Raw genomic sequence first — 21,416 nt, 5'->3', positions numbered from 1 at the left:
CGTCAAAGGTAAAACTAACCCAGCAAGGCCACCCGACGTGTCGACAATCCCGATAGAAGCCGCGTATCTCGTTCTCAGGACACGACGGATAAGCACAGCGTACGGTGGCCTGATAGAAATCTCCCAAGTTGCCCTGGGTTGGCCCCGCAAACGGCTCTAGTTTTGGACCAGCACCATCAGCACTGCCCCCCTGTATTATGTAGAATTACTCCTCGGGTAGCGCTAACTCCCTATGCATTTCAGTATTATCAAAATTATTATGTTGGGAAAATGCAGTACCAATGTTGGGCCTTGCCAGACCAGCTTTAATCTAAAACGAATTATCAAGGGGGTCCCCATAACAACCCCGATCGTGTTAGGAGCGCTCAAATATGGAACATAACACCGGTAGCCGAAACTAAGGGGGAAAAGGTGGAACAAAACACCAGGCTAGAAAGGCCGAGCCTTCCACCTTTTACCAAGTATATAGGTGCATTAAAATAAATAGCATTAATATGGTGATATAACAAGGAACCCATGTATTCACATGGAAGCAATGCACCTGCAACTAGCAACGCTAACACAGGGTTAAGCAAGTGGTAACATAGCCAATCAGTGGTTTGCTAGGTTGAACAGGTTGAAGGTTTTCATGGCATTGTTGAGAGGCTGATATTTAACATGTGGTAGGCAACGAGACATAAACGATAGAAACGGTAAACTAGCATGGCAATGATAGTAATGGTATCTGGGGAAATGGTCATCTTGCCTGAGATCCCGCTTGGAAGAAGAATGACTCCGTGAAGCAGACGTACCGATGTAGTCAAACGGGTCCTCACTTTCCGACACGCTTGCGGAACTCTATCGAGACGGGGGAAACCGGAAGCACAAATCAACACACGATATACACCACACGATGCACAACACAAATGATGCATGAGCATCTGAATACATGCAGGTCACGACATGACAATTCACACAATCAAACACGACACATTAAGTGAAGTTCAACATGCAACGAGTTGCATATTGACGAAACTCCACATAGGGGTTATTTAGTTCTATCTCGATTAGGTACCGGCAATATTAAATGTGGTTACACATGGCAAGAGGTGAAGCGTAATTAATCTACCTATCTAGGCATTTTAAATGAGGCCGGAAATGACATATAGCACCTCCGAGACGACCTCACATGTTAATTTACAATTCTCTCCAGATCTGAACTAACATATTTAATTAGTTGTTAAACAGAAAAACAAATAGGTTCACGTGATTCTATGCGTCGTTACAAGCAATTTACACATAGAGAACATCTCCAACGGAGCTACGGATCAAAAGATACGGACACCGCAAGATATGATGGCATGAGTGCAATATGTGTGCAACGACGGTCACGAGCACTTCAAAACATACAACCAGCAAGATAAAATTAAACTACATGAGATTCTAAGCAAGTTTCATATAGGACACGATCAAATCGGAGCTACGGATCAAAAACTACGAGCTAAACAAGAAACCACTATAATCTGCCAAAATCAGCCACATAGCATTTTCTACACCCCACAACTACGAGCTACACAAATCCTATATGCTCAACCAAGGCATGACACGATAGAGGGCAAGAAGCACTACTACATACAACTAACAACAACTAGCATGGCATCATGGAACACTAGGAAAAGAAGTCACAAAATGGCTTCTCACACACAGTTTCAGACTTAGTGAAAATAACACTTCATGAAAGTGCATTTTTCGATCTGAAGGCATATTGACAGCAGCAAAATCATAAGCTATAGGACTCCAAATGACATGAAAATTCACAGCATGCTAGAGAATCCCAAAGTCTACAACTAACTCCATTGCACCAACCTCAAAAGAGCTACAGATCACAAGATAGAAGCAAGACAAGACAACAACAAAATATAACAGATCTCAGACTTATATTTCAGCATCCCTAAAACATCACTATTTCCTAGCAAGTAAAGATCAACCAAAGCACACCTAAACATGGATTTCTATTGCAACTAAAAATACCAGGGGTTAGACTAAACATCAAAGATCAACTCTCTAGTTGACAACTCCCTCAAACGAAGCACGACATAAATCCTACGAAATAGACAAGAGGGCAATATGGCAAAATATCGCACGAACTAACTTTCTCAAAAGCTAAAACTAAATACACAGAAAAAATCTATGGATTTTTCTACCTCGAAAATATTACCACACGTAAATGCGAGATAATGTCCTAAATACGGAAAATAAACTAGCGGCAAATCCCTACACGCAGAAATACCAACGACTACTCTAAAATACATGGCAATAGGGTTCCTAAAACATGGACATTAAATCTAAGGCATTCGAGCAATCCGGGCACGCGCGAAAAAATAACTAGGGGCAAAAACATTATAGACAGCACACTATTCTAGGCATATGGCACACTAAACAACGTCAAACAAATATGCAAGTTATAAATTCGGATTCTACGCGAAATTCTACACCAAAACCATATACAATACGTCTCGAACCGACTTACAGATTAAAAGTTACGGGCATTCTAAAATACGTCTATTTACTGGAATTTTAATTAAATTCCGAAAAATACCTAAAAGAAAAAAAGCTACGGGCCTAACAGAGAGGGCGCTACATACTAAGAAGTGCCTAGGCGGGGGATAGAGGCAGGGGAAAAGGAGAGCTCACCTCGGTTGGGCCGGCCTGGAGGTGGGCCTTGGGGAGGATGCGAGGCGGACTGGAGCTAGGTCAGCTTGGGGCCCAGCCGAGGGTGAGGCTCGCGACCCTCGGCCTCGGGCGCCTGGGGATGGGCCGCTGTACCGGGGGAAGGCCCATGCGGGCGCTGGAGGAGGCAGTCCACGCGGGGCTCGCTCGTTGTCCTCCTCGCGAGCACGCACCTATGGCGGCGCAGCAACAGGTACCGGCGGCGGCCAAGGGGAGGCCAGATCCCGGCGGCGGGAGCAAGGGGAGGCCGGATCCCGGCGGCCTAGGGCGGATCCGGACCTTGGGGATCCGTTCCCGGCGGGAGGGACGGCGGAGCACATGGCGGCGGCTCGCTTCCTGGCAGAGGCCGGCGGCGGGGTAGACAGGGCGGCGCGGCGACGCGGGCAAGGAGCTGCAGGCGGCGGGGCAAGGGGATCCGGCCGACTGCTCGCACGTGGCACGGCGCGGGGCCCGACGCGAGAGGCGGCTCGACGGGAGGCGAAGCAGGAGCAGGGGAGAGCTGAGGGAGGAGGCAGGAGGGGCATCGGCCGTTGGATCTTTGATCCGACGGTCGAGATCTGAGGAGAGGGGATCAGATCTAAGAGGAGAGAGAGGGAGCTGCTAGGGTTTGATGGGGGGCACGGATTTCGAGGTGGAGAGGGTGGTGGCTGTCTAAAATATGCACGGGGGTCTATTTATAACAAATGGGGGGCTAGGTTTAGCAAAATTCCGCCCAGTTTCAACCGCGCGGTCGGATTCGAGTAATTCCGAACACGGGACGGACGAGTGACTGTGTAGAGTGGTTTACCAAAGACGAGAGGGAAAACAGGCGACGCGATAACGATTTTTAAAACACCGACAACCGTCCGACGGTAGACCGAATACGGTGCCGCTACGGTCGACCGTTCGGGTACCAGACGAACTCCGATCGCGACGAAACTTGACAGGCGGCCTACCTATAAAAAATAACACCGCACGTCAAATTCCAACCCGACCAGAGAAAGTTTTACGCACACTTTTAAAAACAAGATTTAAACGTTGCCGCGGGCGCGTGCGTGTGTAGTCGGGCTCAGCACGGACAACGACGAGAACCGGCAACTAACAACGGATGCAACTTTTTGAAAACTGGAGGCAACAGGATGGCGATGCAATGCTGATGATGCGCATGATGCGATGATGATGCGACAAAAGAAAATAGACACACGACGAAAACGGAATAGAAGGGGAATCTTCTGGAACGTCGGCACCGGGCTGTCACACATGTCCTGCGAGGGAGGGTGTCGTTTTCCGTTTGGTATTCCTTGGCTTTAAGACATGTCGTGCCACCGCTATCACTCCCCAATCCCCACTACCCACTCCCACTCCCCACTCCCCTGTCCTAGCCACCACCGAAATCATCACCAGCTAATGTCGTCGTCGCCATGGAGCACAGTCTCGGCTAGCAGAAGGCCATCGAAGACCTCGCCGGCGATAACATCGAGATATGCCAGCAATATCGGGAGATCGCGTGGTGGTTCCCATGTGTGCAGATGATGAGGAACCACGCCCACGGCCTGGTGAAGGTGATGACAGATGATGAAAAGCTCCATGCTTCCGCTTGTTGCCTCAACATCCCAGCCACCACCATTCTCCTCTGGGCAATGTGGTAGGTGCATCGCTCCCCCAACCCCGCACAACGCGCCTGGTGGTGAATGTACCGCTCATCCACCGCGCCGCCGGCCCAGGCGGATCAGGAGCGCGTTGCGTCGAGGATCGAGCACGTCTCCGATGCACTACTTGCTCTCCCCACGCCAGTGAACACCATATCTGACAACCTGAATCTCTCAATCCTGGGGCCTGACGATGAGGGGGACAAGTTCGTCATCCTCTCTAACGACGAGGCAGAGGCAGAGGTGGAGATGGTCGGGTCGGTCGTCGCCATAGTCGAGGGGGACAAAGAAATCCCAATAGACGTGGAGCAGCTGTCGGATATTGCAGATCTGGAAGAAGCCGTTGTTGTCAAGAAAGAAGTTCAGAATGAGGAGGAGTTGCTGGAAGCAGAGAAGTGCAAAAGTAAGAAGAAGAGGCCCATCCATGTGAAAGCGCGCCGCTCCCAGCGTCTCAAGACGCTCAACAAGTGAAGAAGAAGCTTCTGAACAAGGTTATGTTAGGTATGATGTTAGGTATGCTGCTATATGACAGCATATAAGTTAGAAGTATTGGGTGATCTGTAGTTTTAGGTATGTTCATATACATGACATCATATAAGTTAGAAATCTTTTGGACTCATTGCTAAGGTTATGTTATTCTTCATGTTATTGCTATGGATAAGTACCAATGCATTGCCTCTCTTGTTTCATTCTCCATGTGCATATATTGCACCATGGTGGTCCACTTACTATAATGAGCAGAATTAAGGAAAGCATGTACTGGCATCTATGATGAGCAAAGTTCAGCAAAAATCATTAAAAATGCAGTTCAGTTAAAACACAAAATCAGTTCACTGCAAATAACAAATCAGTCTTCTGGATAAACATAAAGTCTAAGAATTCAGCAAATAACACATGTTACATTACTAAGGTCTCACCAAATAATACATCCATTTATCAATCAAATTCATCTAATATCTGCCTGACCTTCCTTATCTTTGATTTTGTCTCTTCCTTATGCTTGAATAGGTCACCAATCATGTACTATAACTTCTTTTTCTCTTTCTTCAAGTCATCCTTCTCTTGCATCAATTTGTCCATCTCTTGCATTACATCATCCCTCTATTTCATTGTTTTCCCCTCTCCTGCTTCAAGAGCTCAAGATCTTGCTTCATTATTGAAAGGATGTGGATGTCGCCTAGAGGGGCGGGGGGTGAATAGGCGCTTTAAAATAATTAAGGTTTAGGCTTGAACAAATGCGGAATAAAACTAACGTTTAATAGGTCAAGCACAAAACCTACAAACAACTAGGCTCACCTATGTGCACCAACAACTTATGCTAAGCAAGATAAACAACTAAGTGATAGCAAGATATATTACAATAAACAATATGTCTATCACAAAGTAAAGTGCATAAGTAAAGGGTTCGGGTAAGAGATAACCGAGGCACGGGGAGACGATGATGTATCCCGAAGTTCACACCCTTGCAGATGCTAATCTCCGTTAGAGCGGTGTGGAGGCACAATGCTCCCCAAGATGCCACTAAGGCCACCATAATCTCCTCACGCCCTCGCACAATGCAAGATGCCGTGATTCCACTAAGGGACCCTTGAGGGCGGTCACCGAACCCGTACAAATGGCAAACCTTGGGGGCGGTCACCGAACCCGTACACGTGGCAACCCTTGGGGGCGGTTACCGGTACCCGTACAAATTGCTCGGGGCTATCTCCACAACCTAATTGGAGGCCCCGACGCTTGCCTGGAGCTTCACACCACAATGATTGAGCTCCGAGACACCACCAAGCTTCTAGGATGCCAAAGCATCCACGAAGAACAATATCTAGGGTACTAAGTACCAAAGGTAGTAAGCTTCTCAACTTCTCACTTCCACGTATCACCGTGGAGAACTCAAACCGATGCAAGTAATGCAATGGCAAGAACACACGAAGTGGTCAAGTCCCTCACACTCAAATCCCTCCCCAACAACAAAAGCTATGGAGAAATATGAGAGGAAGAACAAGGAGCTCACAAAGAACTCCAAGATCTAGATCCAAGGGGTTCCCCTCACATAGACGAGAAAGTGATTGGTGGAGATGTGGATCTAGATCTCCTCTCTCTTTTCCCTCAAGAACAAGCAAGAATCATTGGAGGGATTGGAGTTAGCAAGCTCTAAGAATGTCAACAATGGAGGTAGAACAAGAGCTCAACGGATAGATAAGGCCAAGGGGGAAGAAGACCCCCTTTATATAGTGGGGGAAGGAATCAGACCGTTACCCCCACTTAGAGCCCGAGCCCAGCGGTACTACCGCTGGCTCCAGCGGTACTACCGCTGACCCTCCGGCGGTACTACCGCTGGCTGCAGCGGTACTACCGCTGACCCTCCAGCGGTACTACCGCTGGCTGCAGCGATACTACCGCTGGTTCTCCAGCGGTACTACCGCTGGGCCCATGGTAGCGCAAAGATACTACCGGGACAACCACCGCCAAGAAAGTCTTCGCAAAAATGTCCGACGCAATACAACCGCAAAGATGACGGTACTAAAAACTTGGAGCGGTACTACCGCTGGCCAGGGGCGGTACTACCGCTGGGACAGCGGTACTACCGCCAGCTCTAGCGGTACTACCGCTAGGGCCAGCAGTACTACCGCCAACTCTAGCGGTACTACACCTCGCCACTGAAACAGCCATAACTTTCGCATACGAGCTCCGAATCGAGCAAACCCAAGCTTGTTGGATTCAGGACGGCAAGAGCTATCCAAACAGCAGACCATGCAGATATGAAAATGCCAATGATATAGAGATGTGAGTCCTCTATGAATGAAGAACCGACAAAAACTCCAACATCGAAAACATCATAGTAGATGCATATGGACTCCGTTTTCGATGAACTCGAGCTTGTCACGAAGATGACCATAAGCTCTAAAACTCAAAAAGAGAAACACCAAACAAGAACCAAGAAGTATGATGCAAGGATGCAAATGGTTTGAGCTCTCAACGAACGATACGATCAAGCTACTCACTTGAGAGCCCCCCTTGATAGTACAACAATCTATCCTAAACAGAAAACCTATCAAAGGCAAACCTATACCTTGCACCTCGTCCTCTTGAGCTAGATGATGATGATCTTGGCTTCCTCAAGATGGACCACCTTTCTTGATTGCGTTGGCTTGATGAAGACTAGTTGATTGCTCCCCCATACTCACTATGGGTCAACCACTCTTCAGCATATCTTCACAAGCCCATTGCCACCACAATGGACGGCAAGCTTCAAGCATGATATCTTCGTGTTGATCCACTTGAACTTGCACATCGCAATCTTGATGACGATCACAACTTGACGTCATACTTCATGGGTTGTATGAGATCTTCCCTTTGACGCAAGCCCATGGAAACACACCTAACCCCCACATAGAACTCTCACGAAGACCATGGGTTAGTACACAAACACGTAATGGACAATGCTTACCATACCATGGGAACACTTGATCCCTCTCGGTACATCTTGTACGCTTTGTGTGTTGATCATCTTGATTTACTCTTTGTCTGAGATCTTGATCAAGCATGTGTCTCTATGACCATACTTTGGATAATACCTTGAATACCATCTTGGTCATCATATAAACTCCTTGAACCCAACAGATGGACTTCAAGAAGTGCCTATGGACAAATCCTATAAATGTAACTTAAGGCAACCATTAGTCCATAGGAATTGTCATCAATTACCAAAACCACATATGGAGATATATGCTCTAACAATTATTTTGATATTTTCTCTGCCTTAGCCCTAACTACCCGATGAATATTTGTGGCAGATTTGTGTCAAATGCTCTTCTTCTGTAGCTCTTCATTTAGGTCACTAAGAGCAATCTGTGTGTTCCCTCACTGGGCCAATGCCTGCTCTTTGTTAGCTACCATCTTAGCAAAATCTACCTTAAAAAACCTCAGATCCTTTTCTATCTTCTCCTTCTCTTTTAGGACCTCTAAATTTTCTTCAGCATTAGCAAGATTATCAGTAAGCCTAAGCTTGTTCTCATCTTCATACATGTCCCACACCCTAGCCAGGCTCATCTTCAACTGAGGAGGCCACTCTGGGTCAACTCAGTGCACATAGCCACATTTAGGTCCTTCCTATGAATTAAAAAAAGAAACAAAATTCAGTCCAAATAGCCACATCAATACCCTTATCTGAATAAGGTGGCTTATCTGAATAATAAACTTTCTGTTATCTTAATAATAAAAATTATGTTATCTAAACAACAGACATTTTTCTATCTGAATTCATATTTATGAATAATATCTTTTACACATTACTGATTGGCTATTATTCACATGAAAACCTGTAGATATGAGCTACATAAAGAAGTTTACAACAAGTAGAATTCTGAAAATGTGTAGATCTGATAATCCACTAACCTTTTGTGCACAACCTAAGAATCTTCTTCCACTCACTGAAAGGCAACAAATTTCTCACATATGGCTTGGTGTTCACATCTAGCACTTAGATCTGCAGCTAGGCCTCTCCATTCCATGCACAAAATGGTTGGAGGAGCCTAAGAGAGAATCTGGTCAGAAAATCCCCATTCTGTAGAACCCTAAATGCACGGAGGAGAAGAAGAGGAGCTCACCGGACTGCTGACGTCATTGTCCGAGGAGGACGAGATTGATCTGTCACTCCAGGATACCATGCTGGCAACGTGAACCTGCTCGGGGGAGAAGAGAAACAGAGAAGGGCTGAGGCGATGAGTGTGAGCCTCCTGGGGGAGAAGAAACCTGTCTGGGAGGAGGGCTAAATAAATTAATTCAGGTGTTGAATGCTAGTGTACTAAATTAATTTGGGTTAAACGCAGGGGGCTCCATGCAAAACGATGAGAGCTGACCCGCCTGGTCCCACCCGGTGCAGTTAGTGTGCTGTTATTGGTTGTGGACTGGGTATGCACATGAGGTGCAAGTTCTGGGACTAGGTAGAGTCACTTTGCAACTTCTAAAACTAAACTATCACATTCGGGTACCTCTAGTATTAAGTATAGTACGCCGGTAGACTGGCAGCATAGGCACATGTTTGGGGTTTTCTCTTATTTTCGGCTTTTGGAGTCGCGTATAGTTTTTATTTTTACTTTTTACAGGGTACAAGAGAGTTGTATTGCATAAAAGCAGGGTTACAATCTTGTGCCAGCTGCAACTCACATGTAATTGTAAAACCGGTAGAGACTAACACGCAAAATAAACAGCTGAAGGAAAATAAAAATGTTTCATCCATGCATGAGTCAAAGTTAGTTTCAAGTGATTTGCTATTGTGAACGTGGCAAAACACTTTTTTCTATTAGAGTTGGTCAAACTTCAGGATTTTTTTTACCAAAATACAACCGGTGTGCAAAGTAAAAAAACAAACATCAAGAGCACATCTTTCTTTTCTTTCTTTTTTGCCTGAGAACCTCGATCTATTCATCTTCAACTGTAACAACACAACCAACATCAGATATAATAAAAGTTACATCCAGCACCTGCTAATTCCAAGACATGGGATAAAGTAAGGGTCGCGACAACGCCCACACGTGTCGGCGTTAAGGGGTCTTGCTACACGTTCGTGTGGTATCTAAGAAAATCAGCCCACACGCCTACGTGTGGGCCAAACAGATAATACCCACATGTCCGGCCTCCTGTCTCGTGGTCCCGCCCAGACGCCTACGTGTGGGCAAAACAGGTAACACCCACACACCCGCATGTAGGGTCTCCTACCCCACGGTTCCGCACATCCGCGTGACAGTTAACACGCACCCTCACCTCTGAACCTGTCCGACCCCTCTTTCATGTTTGTTTAACTGCAGTTGTCATGGTTGCTGAACTGCAGTTGCCATGTGTGGACAACTATAGTTGCCATGTTTGTTCAACTGCAGTCGTCATGTTTGAACAAACTGCAGTTGCCATCTCAGGTCAAGTGTAGTTGTCATTTATGGACAACTACAGTTGTTGCCATGTATGACCTGGTCTACTACATTTTCCATGATTTGAAAATTTTAGGAGTTGCCACGTACTAACACTAGGCAGTTGCCATATAACATGTGAAAGACAAGGCATGAATAATATCTTGGAGTTTCCATATGCTTCTAAGCACAATAGGCAGTTGCCACAAAAACACTAAAAAAGACATGATAAAATAACATATTCATGACACTAGGCAGTTGTCATATAACACTTGAAAGACAAGGCAGAAATAATATCTTGAAGTTGCCATATGCTTCTAAGCACACTAGGCAGTTGTCACAGAAACACTAAAAAAAGACATGGTAAAATAACATATTCAGGTAAAAGAGAGAGAGAGTTGCCATCTGCTTACAAGCACACTAGGCAGTTGCCATGTACCACTACAAAAGGCATGGCAACTGACAGTTTGGGGCGTGGGAGAGGAGACGGGTGGCGATCGTGCGAGCATGTGGGCGTGAAACGGACGTGTGGGCGAACTGATAAATGCCCACGCACCAGCTCATCTGCGTGCATGAAAACAGGCATGTGGACGAATTGATAAACACCCACACACTAGCCCCTCTACGTGAGTAAAACGAACGTGTGGGCAACCGGATGAAATGCCCACGTGACATAAAAAATCTGGCAAAACTTACCAAGATTCGTGCAACTACAAATTAATGTCGATCCATGCCTATGGGCGAGGTGCAAAACGTCCACATGTGTGGGCGTTGTCTTTTTCGTAAAGTAAAACTAAGGGGCAAGTTATCGCGGACTCAGAACTAGACATGGATATAAAATGAATGGATCAACGTTCGATTATAGAGTTCCCCGCAAAAAAAGTTTTGATCATAGAGGTAAAAAACTTCAAAGCTTATAGAGATAAAAAGGGAAAGAAGCAACAGTCCATTGACGTGTATTCACTTAAATTTTGAGGAAAGAGGCATGTGTCCTTTCATGCATTCAAAAGGATAAAACTCATGTAAAATTCTGATGTGCATGACATTGTGATTCTTGCATTTTTCTCTACTCGTCCTGCATTTTTAGAATGTGTGGACTACTAAGTGAGGCATTAGGGCATCTACAACCGGACCTTTGGTTACTCTATATATTATATATGTGCTGTGAAACTGAAGGGAAATAACAGAAAACAAATAAAATAGGGGTAATATAGGCATTTTGCCGTCTGTCGGCCGACGACAAATGCCTTTGCCGTCTGCGAGCTGATGGCAAAGGTGACACCTGGCAGCAACCTGTGCAAGGTGGGAGCACCAAGTCTCATCCATTTGGTCATTTTGTTGTGTGTTGGCCGCACGCACACGGCAAAGGGCAGGGATGACACACTACAAAAACACACACGTGGAAGCAGACGCTCGCGGTGGCAGGCACCATTTTTTCGTCTGTTGGCCACAGGTGGACGGCAAAGGCCAGGGATGGCATTCGGCAAAGACAGACACGTGGAAACACGCGCTGGCGATGGTAGGCATGCTGGCAGACGACAAAGGCACACACGTGGAAGCATACGGCAAAGACTGTTGTTAGCCACCTATCGGGGTTGACAACTATGCTTTGTTGTCTAGCCCCTTTGTCGTGTGCCTCTTTATGAAGACCGACGACAAAGATCTTTGTCGTCTGGTGCGTCCTAGCAGACGGCAAATAATGTCTTTACCGTGACTTTCAATACAAAAAATGGGCCCCGTTAGCCAACAGACGACAAAGGCATTTGCCGTCAATGACCTGGTCCTTTGTCGTCTGCAAAGAAGTTGATTCATGTAGTGTACTACTAAGTTATTTTGCATCATGAAAATAATAATAGTAGACGACAAAGAAGCTAATTCCTCTAATGTACTACTAAGTTATTTTGCATTATGAAAGTAATAATATAAACTAGTGTGAGTCATATGCATGATACTAGTTTAAGTTACTCCCCGCTATGACTAGCCTTAATGAGAACTGGTACGTGAACGTCATCACGGAAACAGTTTAAACAAAACTTTGATTTCGACTCTTTACTTTGAGCTTTGATGCATAGCCCAACGGCGGTTTTGTTTTGTTTAAGGTGATGTCTCGTCTTGCGTTGATTGGTTGGTTGGTTTGTACTTTGTGCTACTCCTACTAGTGGAGTTGGCTCGATCACTTTAGCGCTTAGCTTTTGCCTTAATCAGCTGTGCTAAGCTCGATGCTAACGTTCATGCTTGTCTCCTCTGATCATCCACTAGCCCTACTAAATGGTAGTACTACTTGTATTAAGAAATGCTTCACGAGCATCTCCTTGTCCAATAATTAATTGTCGAAGAAACCAGCTAACCGTGCGTCTCTCCATGATAATTTTTCTTTTCATTTGGAAAATCATCGTTGGTGATGCCTCTGCTCTTTGTGGTTTATCTTTTTTGTTTATTCATCACATCTGGTCTATGGGATGACTTGGTCTTTCTTTCACACTGGTAGTGGATTGGGTGGTGATGATCATGTTAGGTTAAGCTGTTAACTTTTACATATTCCGGCGACTCTCTTTGACGTTTTTTTATGCACATATATAATCAAGTTGCAAACGGATATGTTTTCGCCTTCTACATAACCAACGGAGCATTGTGTTGTTCCTTTTTTAATATATTTTTTCCTATGGCGACACTATTGGTTCATGTGATTCAAACCAAAATCCAAACTTCAAAGGAATAGCACATGAGAAACAAAAGAGTATTATTGTTTTGTTCCTTTGGTTTGAGTTTCAAGGGAAAACAAAAGAATTTTACAATCCACCCAAGCCTTTTTTTTTTTTTGCATTCCTATACACAAACAACTGTTGAATAGGAATAATAACCCTGCAAAAATAATAAATGCCAATAACATATTACTTCCTCTGTCAAGTGATATAACAGCGTTTAGATTACTAAAGCAGTGATCTAAACGCTCTTGTATTAGTTGACAAAGGAGTAGCTTTTTAATGTGTTTTGACCCTGCTTTGGCTGTAATCTTAGGATTCATGTGTTCCTTCGAATCAACCGTCCAAAATTCTCATGCTTTCGCAATCCTCTGTTTTGCACGTGTAACCATGTATTATTTCTGCGTTTCTTTTTCTAGCCCTACTGTTTTGGAGCAAAGAAACTACGTGAACACAAGAGCCGAATGAATGTGCGAGTGTTGTGTTAATTTGCCGCTATTCCCATAGTGTTGAAAAAGGCCTTACATTTTGAGACAGGGTACCATTTAAGTGGCAGTGATGTGCTCATCCGTGCTTTGTTTGACCTTCTTCATTTCCGTACTTGCACCGATATTCTCTAAACCCTTTGGTGCAGTGGCCGTACCTTGCATTCTTTCATTAACTAACAGAAAAGGAATTAATCACACTGACTAATTACAATCATCTAGTACAGCACTATTTTATCCGCATGTTTTGTTGACTTGTATAGGCTGTACCATCAGCCGCCCATTCGTTACCTACCATCCCTCTTAAATAATTTAGATCTAAACCCATCATCTAATCCTACTCACAGAAATCCAGTGTACTCCTACAATAACACTCCTTCCACAAAGAAAGACAAAGCGTCGATGACAAAAGATTTTTAGAAGATTGCAGTCGCTTTCATCTCTTCTCCATGTACCAACAAGTTCTCCGTTTCTTGGTTCCATCGGAAAATCCGCAAAATTCATGCGTTCCAAACATGGCGTCGCTATTTCGGACCGCGCGACAAAATCGTGCACATGGCATGTCGTTGTAATGCATTGTTGTTCCTACTGATTTAGCAAGTACTTGCTACATACATCCTTCCCTTGGTGTCTGGCCTCAAGATGGTAACAGACAGGCATGGTACAGTACTATCCCAGAACAGGAGGATCCACTCCCCAAAAATGTGAAAGAAAGCTCAGACATTTTTGGACAGAAGAAACATTCAAAACTGAAGCCATACCAGGCAAACCTGATCCACATTCCCCTCAAACTGACAATAATAACCGTCAATCATCCTAAAAATAGTGTGTGTGTGTGTGTGTGTGTGACCACTCACTTGCAGCAACAAGGACAGCCAGTGCATGTTGGGGATGAAACAAAGGGTAAAACAGATTAACCAGTACTACTAACAAGATGCGATAATACGAGACAATCCAGGACAAGACCACTATTATCCCCCCGAAATGTTACAGAGCGACAATCCAGGACAAGACCACTATTATCCCCCCGAAATGTTACAGAGCGCGGCACGCGGTGTGTTACAGGACAAACCTGGATTATAGGAGTTTCTTCAACAGGATGTTAGTAGCATCAGTGTATAATGTTACAGAGCAGCGAGTGAGTGCATTTTCGGATGCAAGATTTCTCATGGTTACACAGCCGCCAGTTTCTACCATGTATTTTCTGGGTCTCTTCTCCAGAATGGGTTTCACAGAACTTGCTGCTTCCATGAACATGATCATCTTCCCTTCAGTGATGTTTCAGAAAGAGCAGCGCAACACCCGCAGAATTTGCTCCAGTAATCCAGGTCGACATTCTTTCCGTCGCCGATCCCTGCACTGATGGAGTTCGCACGCCGAAGTGCTCCAGCCTGGTCTTTCTTCGAAACAACTCGTGGGAACCCTTGGCAGAGAAAACTAATTCCAACAGTCAGGTTCACTGTGTCTTTTCATTTAAGAGTTCCTTTTACTTGTCGTTTCTCTTTTCGGACAAAAAATTAGTTGCTCGTCCAGGCAATTGTTTTTTGGTCAGTCTATTTACAAATACAAACCCCTTGTATTATTGCCTTTTTCCCAATGTTGCTACCATCTGAAGCCCCATGTAGCCGCCATGCTATTTAACGTCATGCCCTCATGACGATCGCCGCCAACTTCTGATCCCTTTCTGAGGCAGTTTGAAGGGGCTCCAGCTTTTTCTTCGTTTTGGGCTGTCCGAGAAGACGCCCGTCGCCAATGCCTGCTGAAGCCACAGCTCAAATTCGTCTTCGGGGATCATCTCCGCGTCCAGGCTAAAGGGATACCGAGAACTGTGGGATCTCTGAGGCATCCTATCCGCACCAACCATGTTCACCATAAAAGTTGGACCATGAGTGTTTGGTTTGCACTCCATTCCCTGGATTATTAACAAAAACAGAATGGGTTAAAGAAGTGCTGCACATTTTTCAGATATAACACCGCAACATCCTTTCCTTATTATCAGAAAATGGCATGTCAGCAGTTGATGTGGCCATTGTATTAACTGCAATACATGTTCTGCTCCTACTTTTTAGGGAGCTTAACACGGTCCCTACTCTAAAAGGAACCTGGTATTCTATCCACCTCACAAGAACCCCAAGAGTCTTTGGTATACTCATGTATACACTATAAAATAATAAAACAGCAGAGCCTAACCACATAAAGCAAGAAATGCATACAACCTCCAAACAAGTTTTCTTTTGGAGAAACACTATTATTATGGGGCTGTAGACTCGGTAGAAAAATTACACCAATCTGTTGAGATATGGCGACAAGTGAATATTTTACAAGAAATGAATTCAAATTTTCAAGATAACAGATCATTCTAGTCCAGTCTATCTGATGTCTTTTTCAGTGAATCAGACATGGATCATTGCCGACGTCAACAAGTAAATGACTAAAAATGAAAGGATGTCACTTGAGACATTTATTGTGGTAAGTAATACGCATGTGAATAACTGAAATGTATAATCAAATCAAACATGACAAGATAGATGGAGACGGACTCACCTGGCAGGTTGCCCACTCAGACACATCAAATATTTTACTCTCCGCACAGACAAAAGCTCTTGGTATTTCTATCTGAGGTGGACAATCAAGAAAGAACATAATTTAAGTTCTATTGGACATTAGTTTCTGCAGTGGAAAAATACACATGCATGCTTTAAGTTAGGGCATGTACAATGGTGCTATCTTAGGAGTGCCATGTAGGATAAATGCTGAGGTGGAGGAGAGAGAAATTATAAGAAAAGGCTTGTCTTCTCTTATTTAAGAGATGATCTCTTAACACAATATGTCTCACCACGCTTTTAGGAATAGCTAGTTATTGAAGATAAGGCTAAGATATAACACATTGTCATATCTAAATTACATGCAAGGCTTATTATAAGACTATCTTATCTACCATTGTACATGCCCTTAGTGATTCCACAGTGATGTCTTGTATTCAGCAGAATTTTTTGTGGCATCTTTTTTGGCTTGATTTACGATTATTTTGCAGCTCTATGTGAGCTCCTTTGTTACAACAGACTACTTTATTGCATTCTTAATAAAGGGGCCGTATGCATCTTATTGATGCAGAGGCCGGAGGTATGCCTCCTTTTCTAAAAAAAGAATTTGCTTAAGCAATTCACTTTAGAATACCGGGATTGAGATAAGCTGGAAATTCAAGGTACTTTGAGCATCCACATTAGCAAAATAGATATCATCCTTAGATGATGTATGATCAGAAGCAACACATTTTGGGGTTCTTACAGCTCAAATGAACAAATTTGCTCAAGCCCAACATTGCCCTCAGGCAGTATAGACTAGCCCAGTTTAAGGAGTATAAGCAAGTAGGAAGGGACAGAGGTTTTCACCCATGAAAAAAATCACGATGAGTTTTCTACCAAATAGGTGCGCACTGTGCAGAGTGCCAGGATTCAGAAGATTATGCCTTCTTCTATATAAATATCATTCTCCCTTTGTTTAAACCACTACTGCTTGGTTCCCAGTAGTTCATTCCATAAACCTGAGATGACTGCAATAGGTGCTTCCATCTAAACTAACGCTGAGGTAAAATGTAAATATGTAATGAAGTTTACATGTTATTTAGACACAGAACTGTACCTTCAAGGATGTAGAATATCTATTTTCCACCCACCCATCTCCGTCCTTGGCAACATGGTATTGGGAACACTCCTGCAAGCACACAATTCATGCAAATTAGCTGGAGTGATACTCTCAGTTAACAGGTGCCCTAAAAGTACATGCTGGTCTCCTAACCTGGCACCATCTTGCTTTTGCTTTGCTTCTCTTGGTACATATCCATAAATGAAAATTACCACATTTTGTGCACTGTATACGCCTGGACTCCTCAGAAAGAAACTCTACCCCACTCTGCACAAAAGATGGTTATCAAATGACTTTATTTTTCAATTATAAACAAGTTGTACAAAGAAAACAGTATCAAACAAGATTGTCCAAAACAGGAGGATCATGCATAAATCACCTTGTTTAAGAAATTGACCAGGTTACATACAGAAGATAACTGAATTCTATAGTAATAAAACAACAGAAGATAACTGGCTAAATTCCATACTAACAGAACGAGAGTATCTGTTAAGGGGTAGCATGAGGTATCTGAGGGATTTTTCAATACGAATGAGCTCCAAAGGATAATAATATCAGAACGTACATTACAAAGGGGATTGCGAAGAAAACTAGAGACCGCATTGTGTGCTCCAAAACTTAACAAGATCATGTGCAAATCAAAGACATCTACATTCCATATTTAGTTATTTACAAGGACAAGAACCCACCGGTTGAGAGACAACACGTGATCTCTGGGTCATTTGCCGCGATTCTTCTTTCCTCAGCTGTTCATCATAGCCATTTTTCTTCGTTAAATCTGAGAGTACCTGCATGGAGGTACGACTAGACTGGTTACCTTTATCAAGAGTCAAATAACACAGTTGTGGTCAAGAAATGATACACTGTCAAATTTGGAGAAAACTCTACGAAAGAAAGCCGAAAGCTGGCATATACTCCCAAGCACTTGCCTCAAAAGCTGACTGAAGCTTCTTGAATGACTCGCACGCCAAAGGATTCCCCATGTTTTTATCAGGATGGACAAGAACTGCCTAGACAAACAAAATGCACCACGAGAATAAGGAACAGAAACATGCATGATCTTTCAGCTTAAAGGGCTGTTGTCTATTACCAGTTTTCTGTATTCCTTTTTCAATTCGATCTGATTGATGCTTTTGCTCCGAGGGATGCGCAAAACTTCATAATAGGTCGAACCATCCATTATCCTCTTCATCTCATCCAACGAAGTTGAATTTGATTTCACTATTTTAGTAGGAGATGGCTCCTTCTGTACATGTAACACATCTTGGGTAGGTGCTGCGCAGAAGGGCTTTGCAGACGACACAGTCTCGGGTTCGCTTTCAGGAGCAGGAGGATATTCACAGCCACGAAAGAAGGCATCCGTGGCTGGATCAGAATCCTTCATTTCTTCAAATGGTCTCTCTTCCGTGCTTCCCTCGTATCCTTGCAGCAGCTTGTTCAGAAGATCATTTGTCAGAAAAGAGAGATTCAGCATGAAGAAAACTCCAAGCCACCCGACACGAACAGCCACACAATAAACAGCATACATGGCCAACACAGGTATGACAAATCGTGCGTGTTTCAAAGAGCACATACAACCTGCATTACCACAGAGGAGGCTCCATTAGATGAGGGTGATCAAATAAATAGGACGAATCAGGTAACAACAGAAGCAATTCCGATGAACAACCTCCAGCAACCAGAAGCATGCCGGTAATCCAAAAGTATCCATACATCCACATTATCATGATTCCAAACAGCCCTACAATGAGAAGGCCAGGCGTATAGCCCATGTAGTGAATGACTGCCCCAACAGCTCCCTGAAACAGTGCGCCATTAAACAATCAGATAACATAACCTCTTCTGATACCTTTCTTACCTGTATCCATACTTGTAAGCAGAAGTTACCGATTAAATAAGCACATTAAATGATGATGGAACAAGAGACATTATCTGCATTGCAATAAGAAAAGTGGCAGGGAGAAAACAACAGGAAGCATAGCCCTATTTTTCTCTATTAATTACTTCACCGCTGATTACTGATTCAGTGGTGTGATCTGGCTGAAGAAGCTCAGATATCCCCCAGTGAAGTAGACAAAACTTCCAAACGACTTTAACAGTGGACAGATAGAATCTAGAAACGGCATAAACGAGTACTAAAGCATGACATCGGATTACACTAGACAGTACTAATACATCAAGCCGATTAATCCTGTGATAGTTTAATGGCGTTCTACTTTGCACCAGCAATTACTACTTTAACTACGCTGCTTTAGTAAAGATGAAACCTAACATGCAAACCACAAGCAGATAGCAAAAGCAGCGCATGGCAAATCCTTATCCAGTGGAGTGGTAGTAGTAAACATCTTCTGAGCTGCTGCTTTGCCGGGGATGATGATTTGCCAAAGCGGCAAGGGTGAGGATGGTTTGCGGCACGAACCAGGGCAAGCAGGGCGTAGAGGGCGCAGGCCGACGAGGTCATGCACACGAAGCAGCTCCAGAGGATGACGAAGACGGCGGCGGGGCCGAGGCTGGCGAGCGCGAGGAGGCCCCGCGCCGTGCAGCCGCGCCACTGCCTGAGCGCCTCGAGCACGAGGCGCGAGGAGGTGGCGCAGGCCCGCGACACGGCCGGCCAGTGGCGGTCGACGAGGAAGGCGAGGCGGTCCCTGCCGCAGCCGGCCGCCGCGTGCGCCCAGGCGACGACGTGCTTCTGGGAGAGCACCCACGTCCACCCCTGGTTCCAGAGCCCCAAACCCGCCATGGCAGCCGCGAGCGGTCGGCCGGACGCCCGGACCAGACCGGATTGGTCAACACCGGGACCGCACCGCCGCCATTTCCCCCCGATTGGGACCGAGCCCCGCCGGAACCGCCCGCCGAGCGCCGCAAGAACTAGCAGCTACTTCCCCCCCAAACCAATCGAACGGCTCCAAGAAGAGGCAACCCGGCTCAAGAACTCGTAAAGAACCGCCGCCCCCGGCCCCGCGGATCGAGCCCGGGAGCTACAAGACGGCACCGCGGCGGAAGAGGTGGACAAAGCGCCGCCGCCTCCGGCCCGGGAAACGACGAGAAATCCCCGGTGGACAAAGGGAGAAAGAAAGGCGGCCCGGGGGCTCAGGGGGCCGCCGACAGCTGGGCTGGATCTTCCGTCGGTGAGTCGGCCGGGGGCGGTAAAATAGCGGCGACGCCCCCCGGGAATCTGCCGCCGCTTTGCCCGAGCTTTCGCCGCCCTCTCCGCTAGTTCGGGGCGGGCCGCATCTGGTGGCAAAAGAAGGATTGGGGCGAGGAGGGCGGAGCTGAAAGGGAAAAGAAGGGATCTTTCAAAAGGCGCACGCTCGCTCTGTCTAGGGTTGTGAGGGGAGAGCAGTAACTGTGGATGGAAATGGCGGAGGGCATGGGGTTGCGGTGCGGGTGGGGGTGATGACTGACGAGAGTGGGTAGTTAGAGAGAGAGAGAGAGGGTGGCTCTGCTCATCTCAGCTTTTAGAGAGGGAAGTGAGTGGTTTTATATTTGAGGAGATGATGAATGGGGATGGATGCACTAATTAATGGGTTTATGACAATTCATAAAAGGCAGTTTATTATATCGGATCTAGTAGTTCATTTTTATGGTTGAGTGTAATTAATGGTGTCCTGGCTTACTTACAGTGAGAGAGAGCATGGATAATTTTTATGGTTGAGTATTTGTAGGTATGGTTGATTATTTATTACTTCCTTCATTTTTAAATATAAGAGCGTGCCTTTATATTGTGGGATGGAGAAAGTACAGTGTATATAGACATGATTTAGAATGTAAATTTACTCATTTTGCTGCGTATGTAGTATGTAGTTAAATCTTTCAAAAGGTTTGTATTTAGAAAAGGATGAAGTATTAGTATCTTAAAGGCCTATCTGATCATGCTTTTAAATGAAGAAATTGAGATTTTATGGTAATATTAAACAAATGAGGGAGTGACAGGGCGCATTCATGTGTTGATCACTAATTAAGTGGAGCCATCTGCTTATGGTGGCCGCCAATTAATGGCGGCATGTTCATTTCTTCCTTCCTCGCATGATCATGCTTCCTTTTTGCGTCTTAATAATGACAGCATATGTATGCCCTGGAGTGTTAAGGTGGGATTTGTGTGTATCATCCTGCACTAATTGCATCATACGTCCAGAGTAGTTAGATGCATAGAGTGTTTAAGGTGGTATTTGTGTGTATCCTCCTGCACTAATTGCATCATACGCCCAGGGTAGCTAGACGCATTCATGAGCTTTTTTGTTCGTTTGTTCCATTGGGCCTCGTATACGTCGAGCGATATTTTCTCATTCTTTGTACTACCTCCGTCCCGGTGTATAAGTCATTCGCGTAGTTCTAGGTCGACAAATT

General features: G+C 44.9%; 1 protein-coding gene across 1 annotated transcript; it reads right to left on the bottom strand.

Annotated features, from left to right (window-relative positions):
* Positions 1-14,483: 14,483 nt before the first annotated feature.
* LOC123399641 lies at positions 14,484-20,516 on the bottom strand. The gene is made up of 9 exons (XM_045094034.1): positions 19,489-20,516; positions 18,739-18,868; positions 18,160-18,647; positions 17,999-18,079; positions 17,759-17,857; positions 17,223-17,336; positions 17,067-17,138; positions 15,969-16,040; positions 14,484-15,336 (listed from the first exon to the last, which is right to left on the bottom strand). The coding sequence occupies exons 1-9, from the start codon at positions 19,807-19,809 to the stop codon at positions 15,076-15,078; spliced, it is 1,638 nt and encodes a 545-aa protein (XP_044949969.1). The 5' UTR covers positions 19,810-20,516; the 3' UTR covers positions 14,484-15,075.
* Positions 20,517-21,416: the final 900 nt, after the last annotated feature.

The sequence above is a fragment of the Hordeum vulgare genome, chromosome 5H (assembly GCF_904849725.1).
Source record: "Hordeum vulgare subsp. vulgare chromosome 5H, MorexV3_pseudomolecules_assembly, whole genome shotgun sequence".
Taxonomy (NCBI): Eukaryota; Viridiplantae; Streptophyta; class Magnoliopsida; order Poales; family Poaceae; genus Hordeum; species Hordeum vulgare.
The sequence above is the reverse complement of the archived record's forward strand: the minus strand, read 5'-3'. Positions and strand labels throughout refer to the sequence as shown.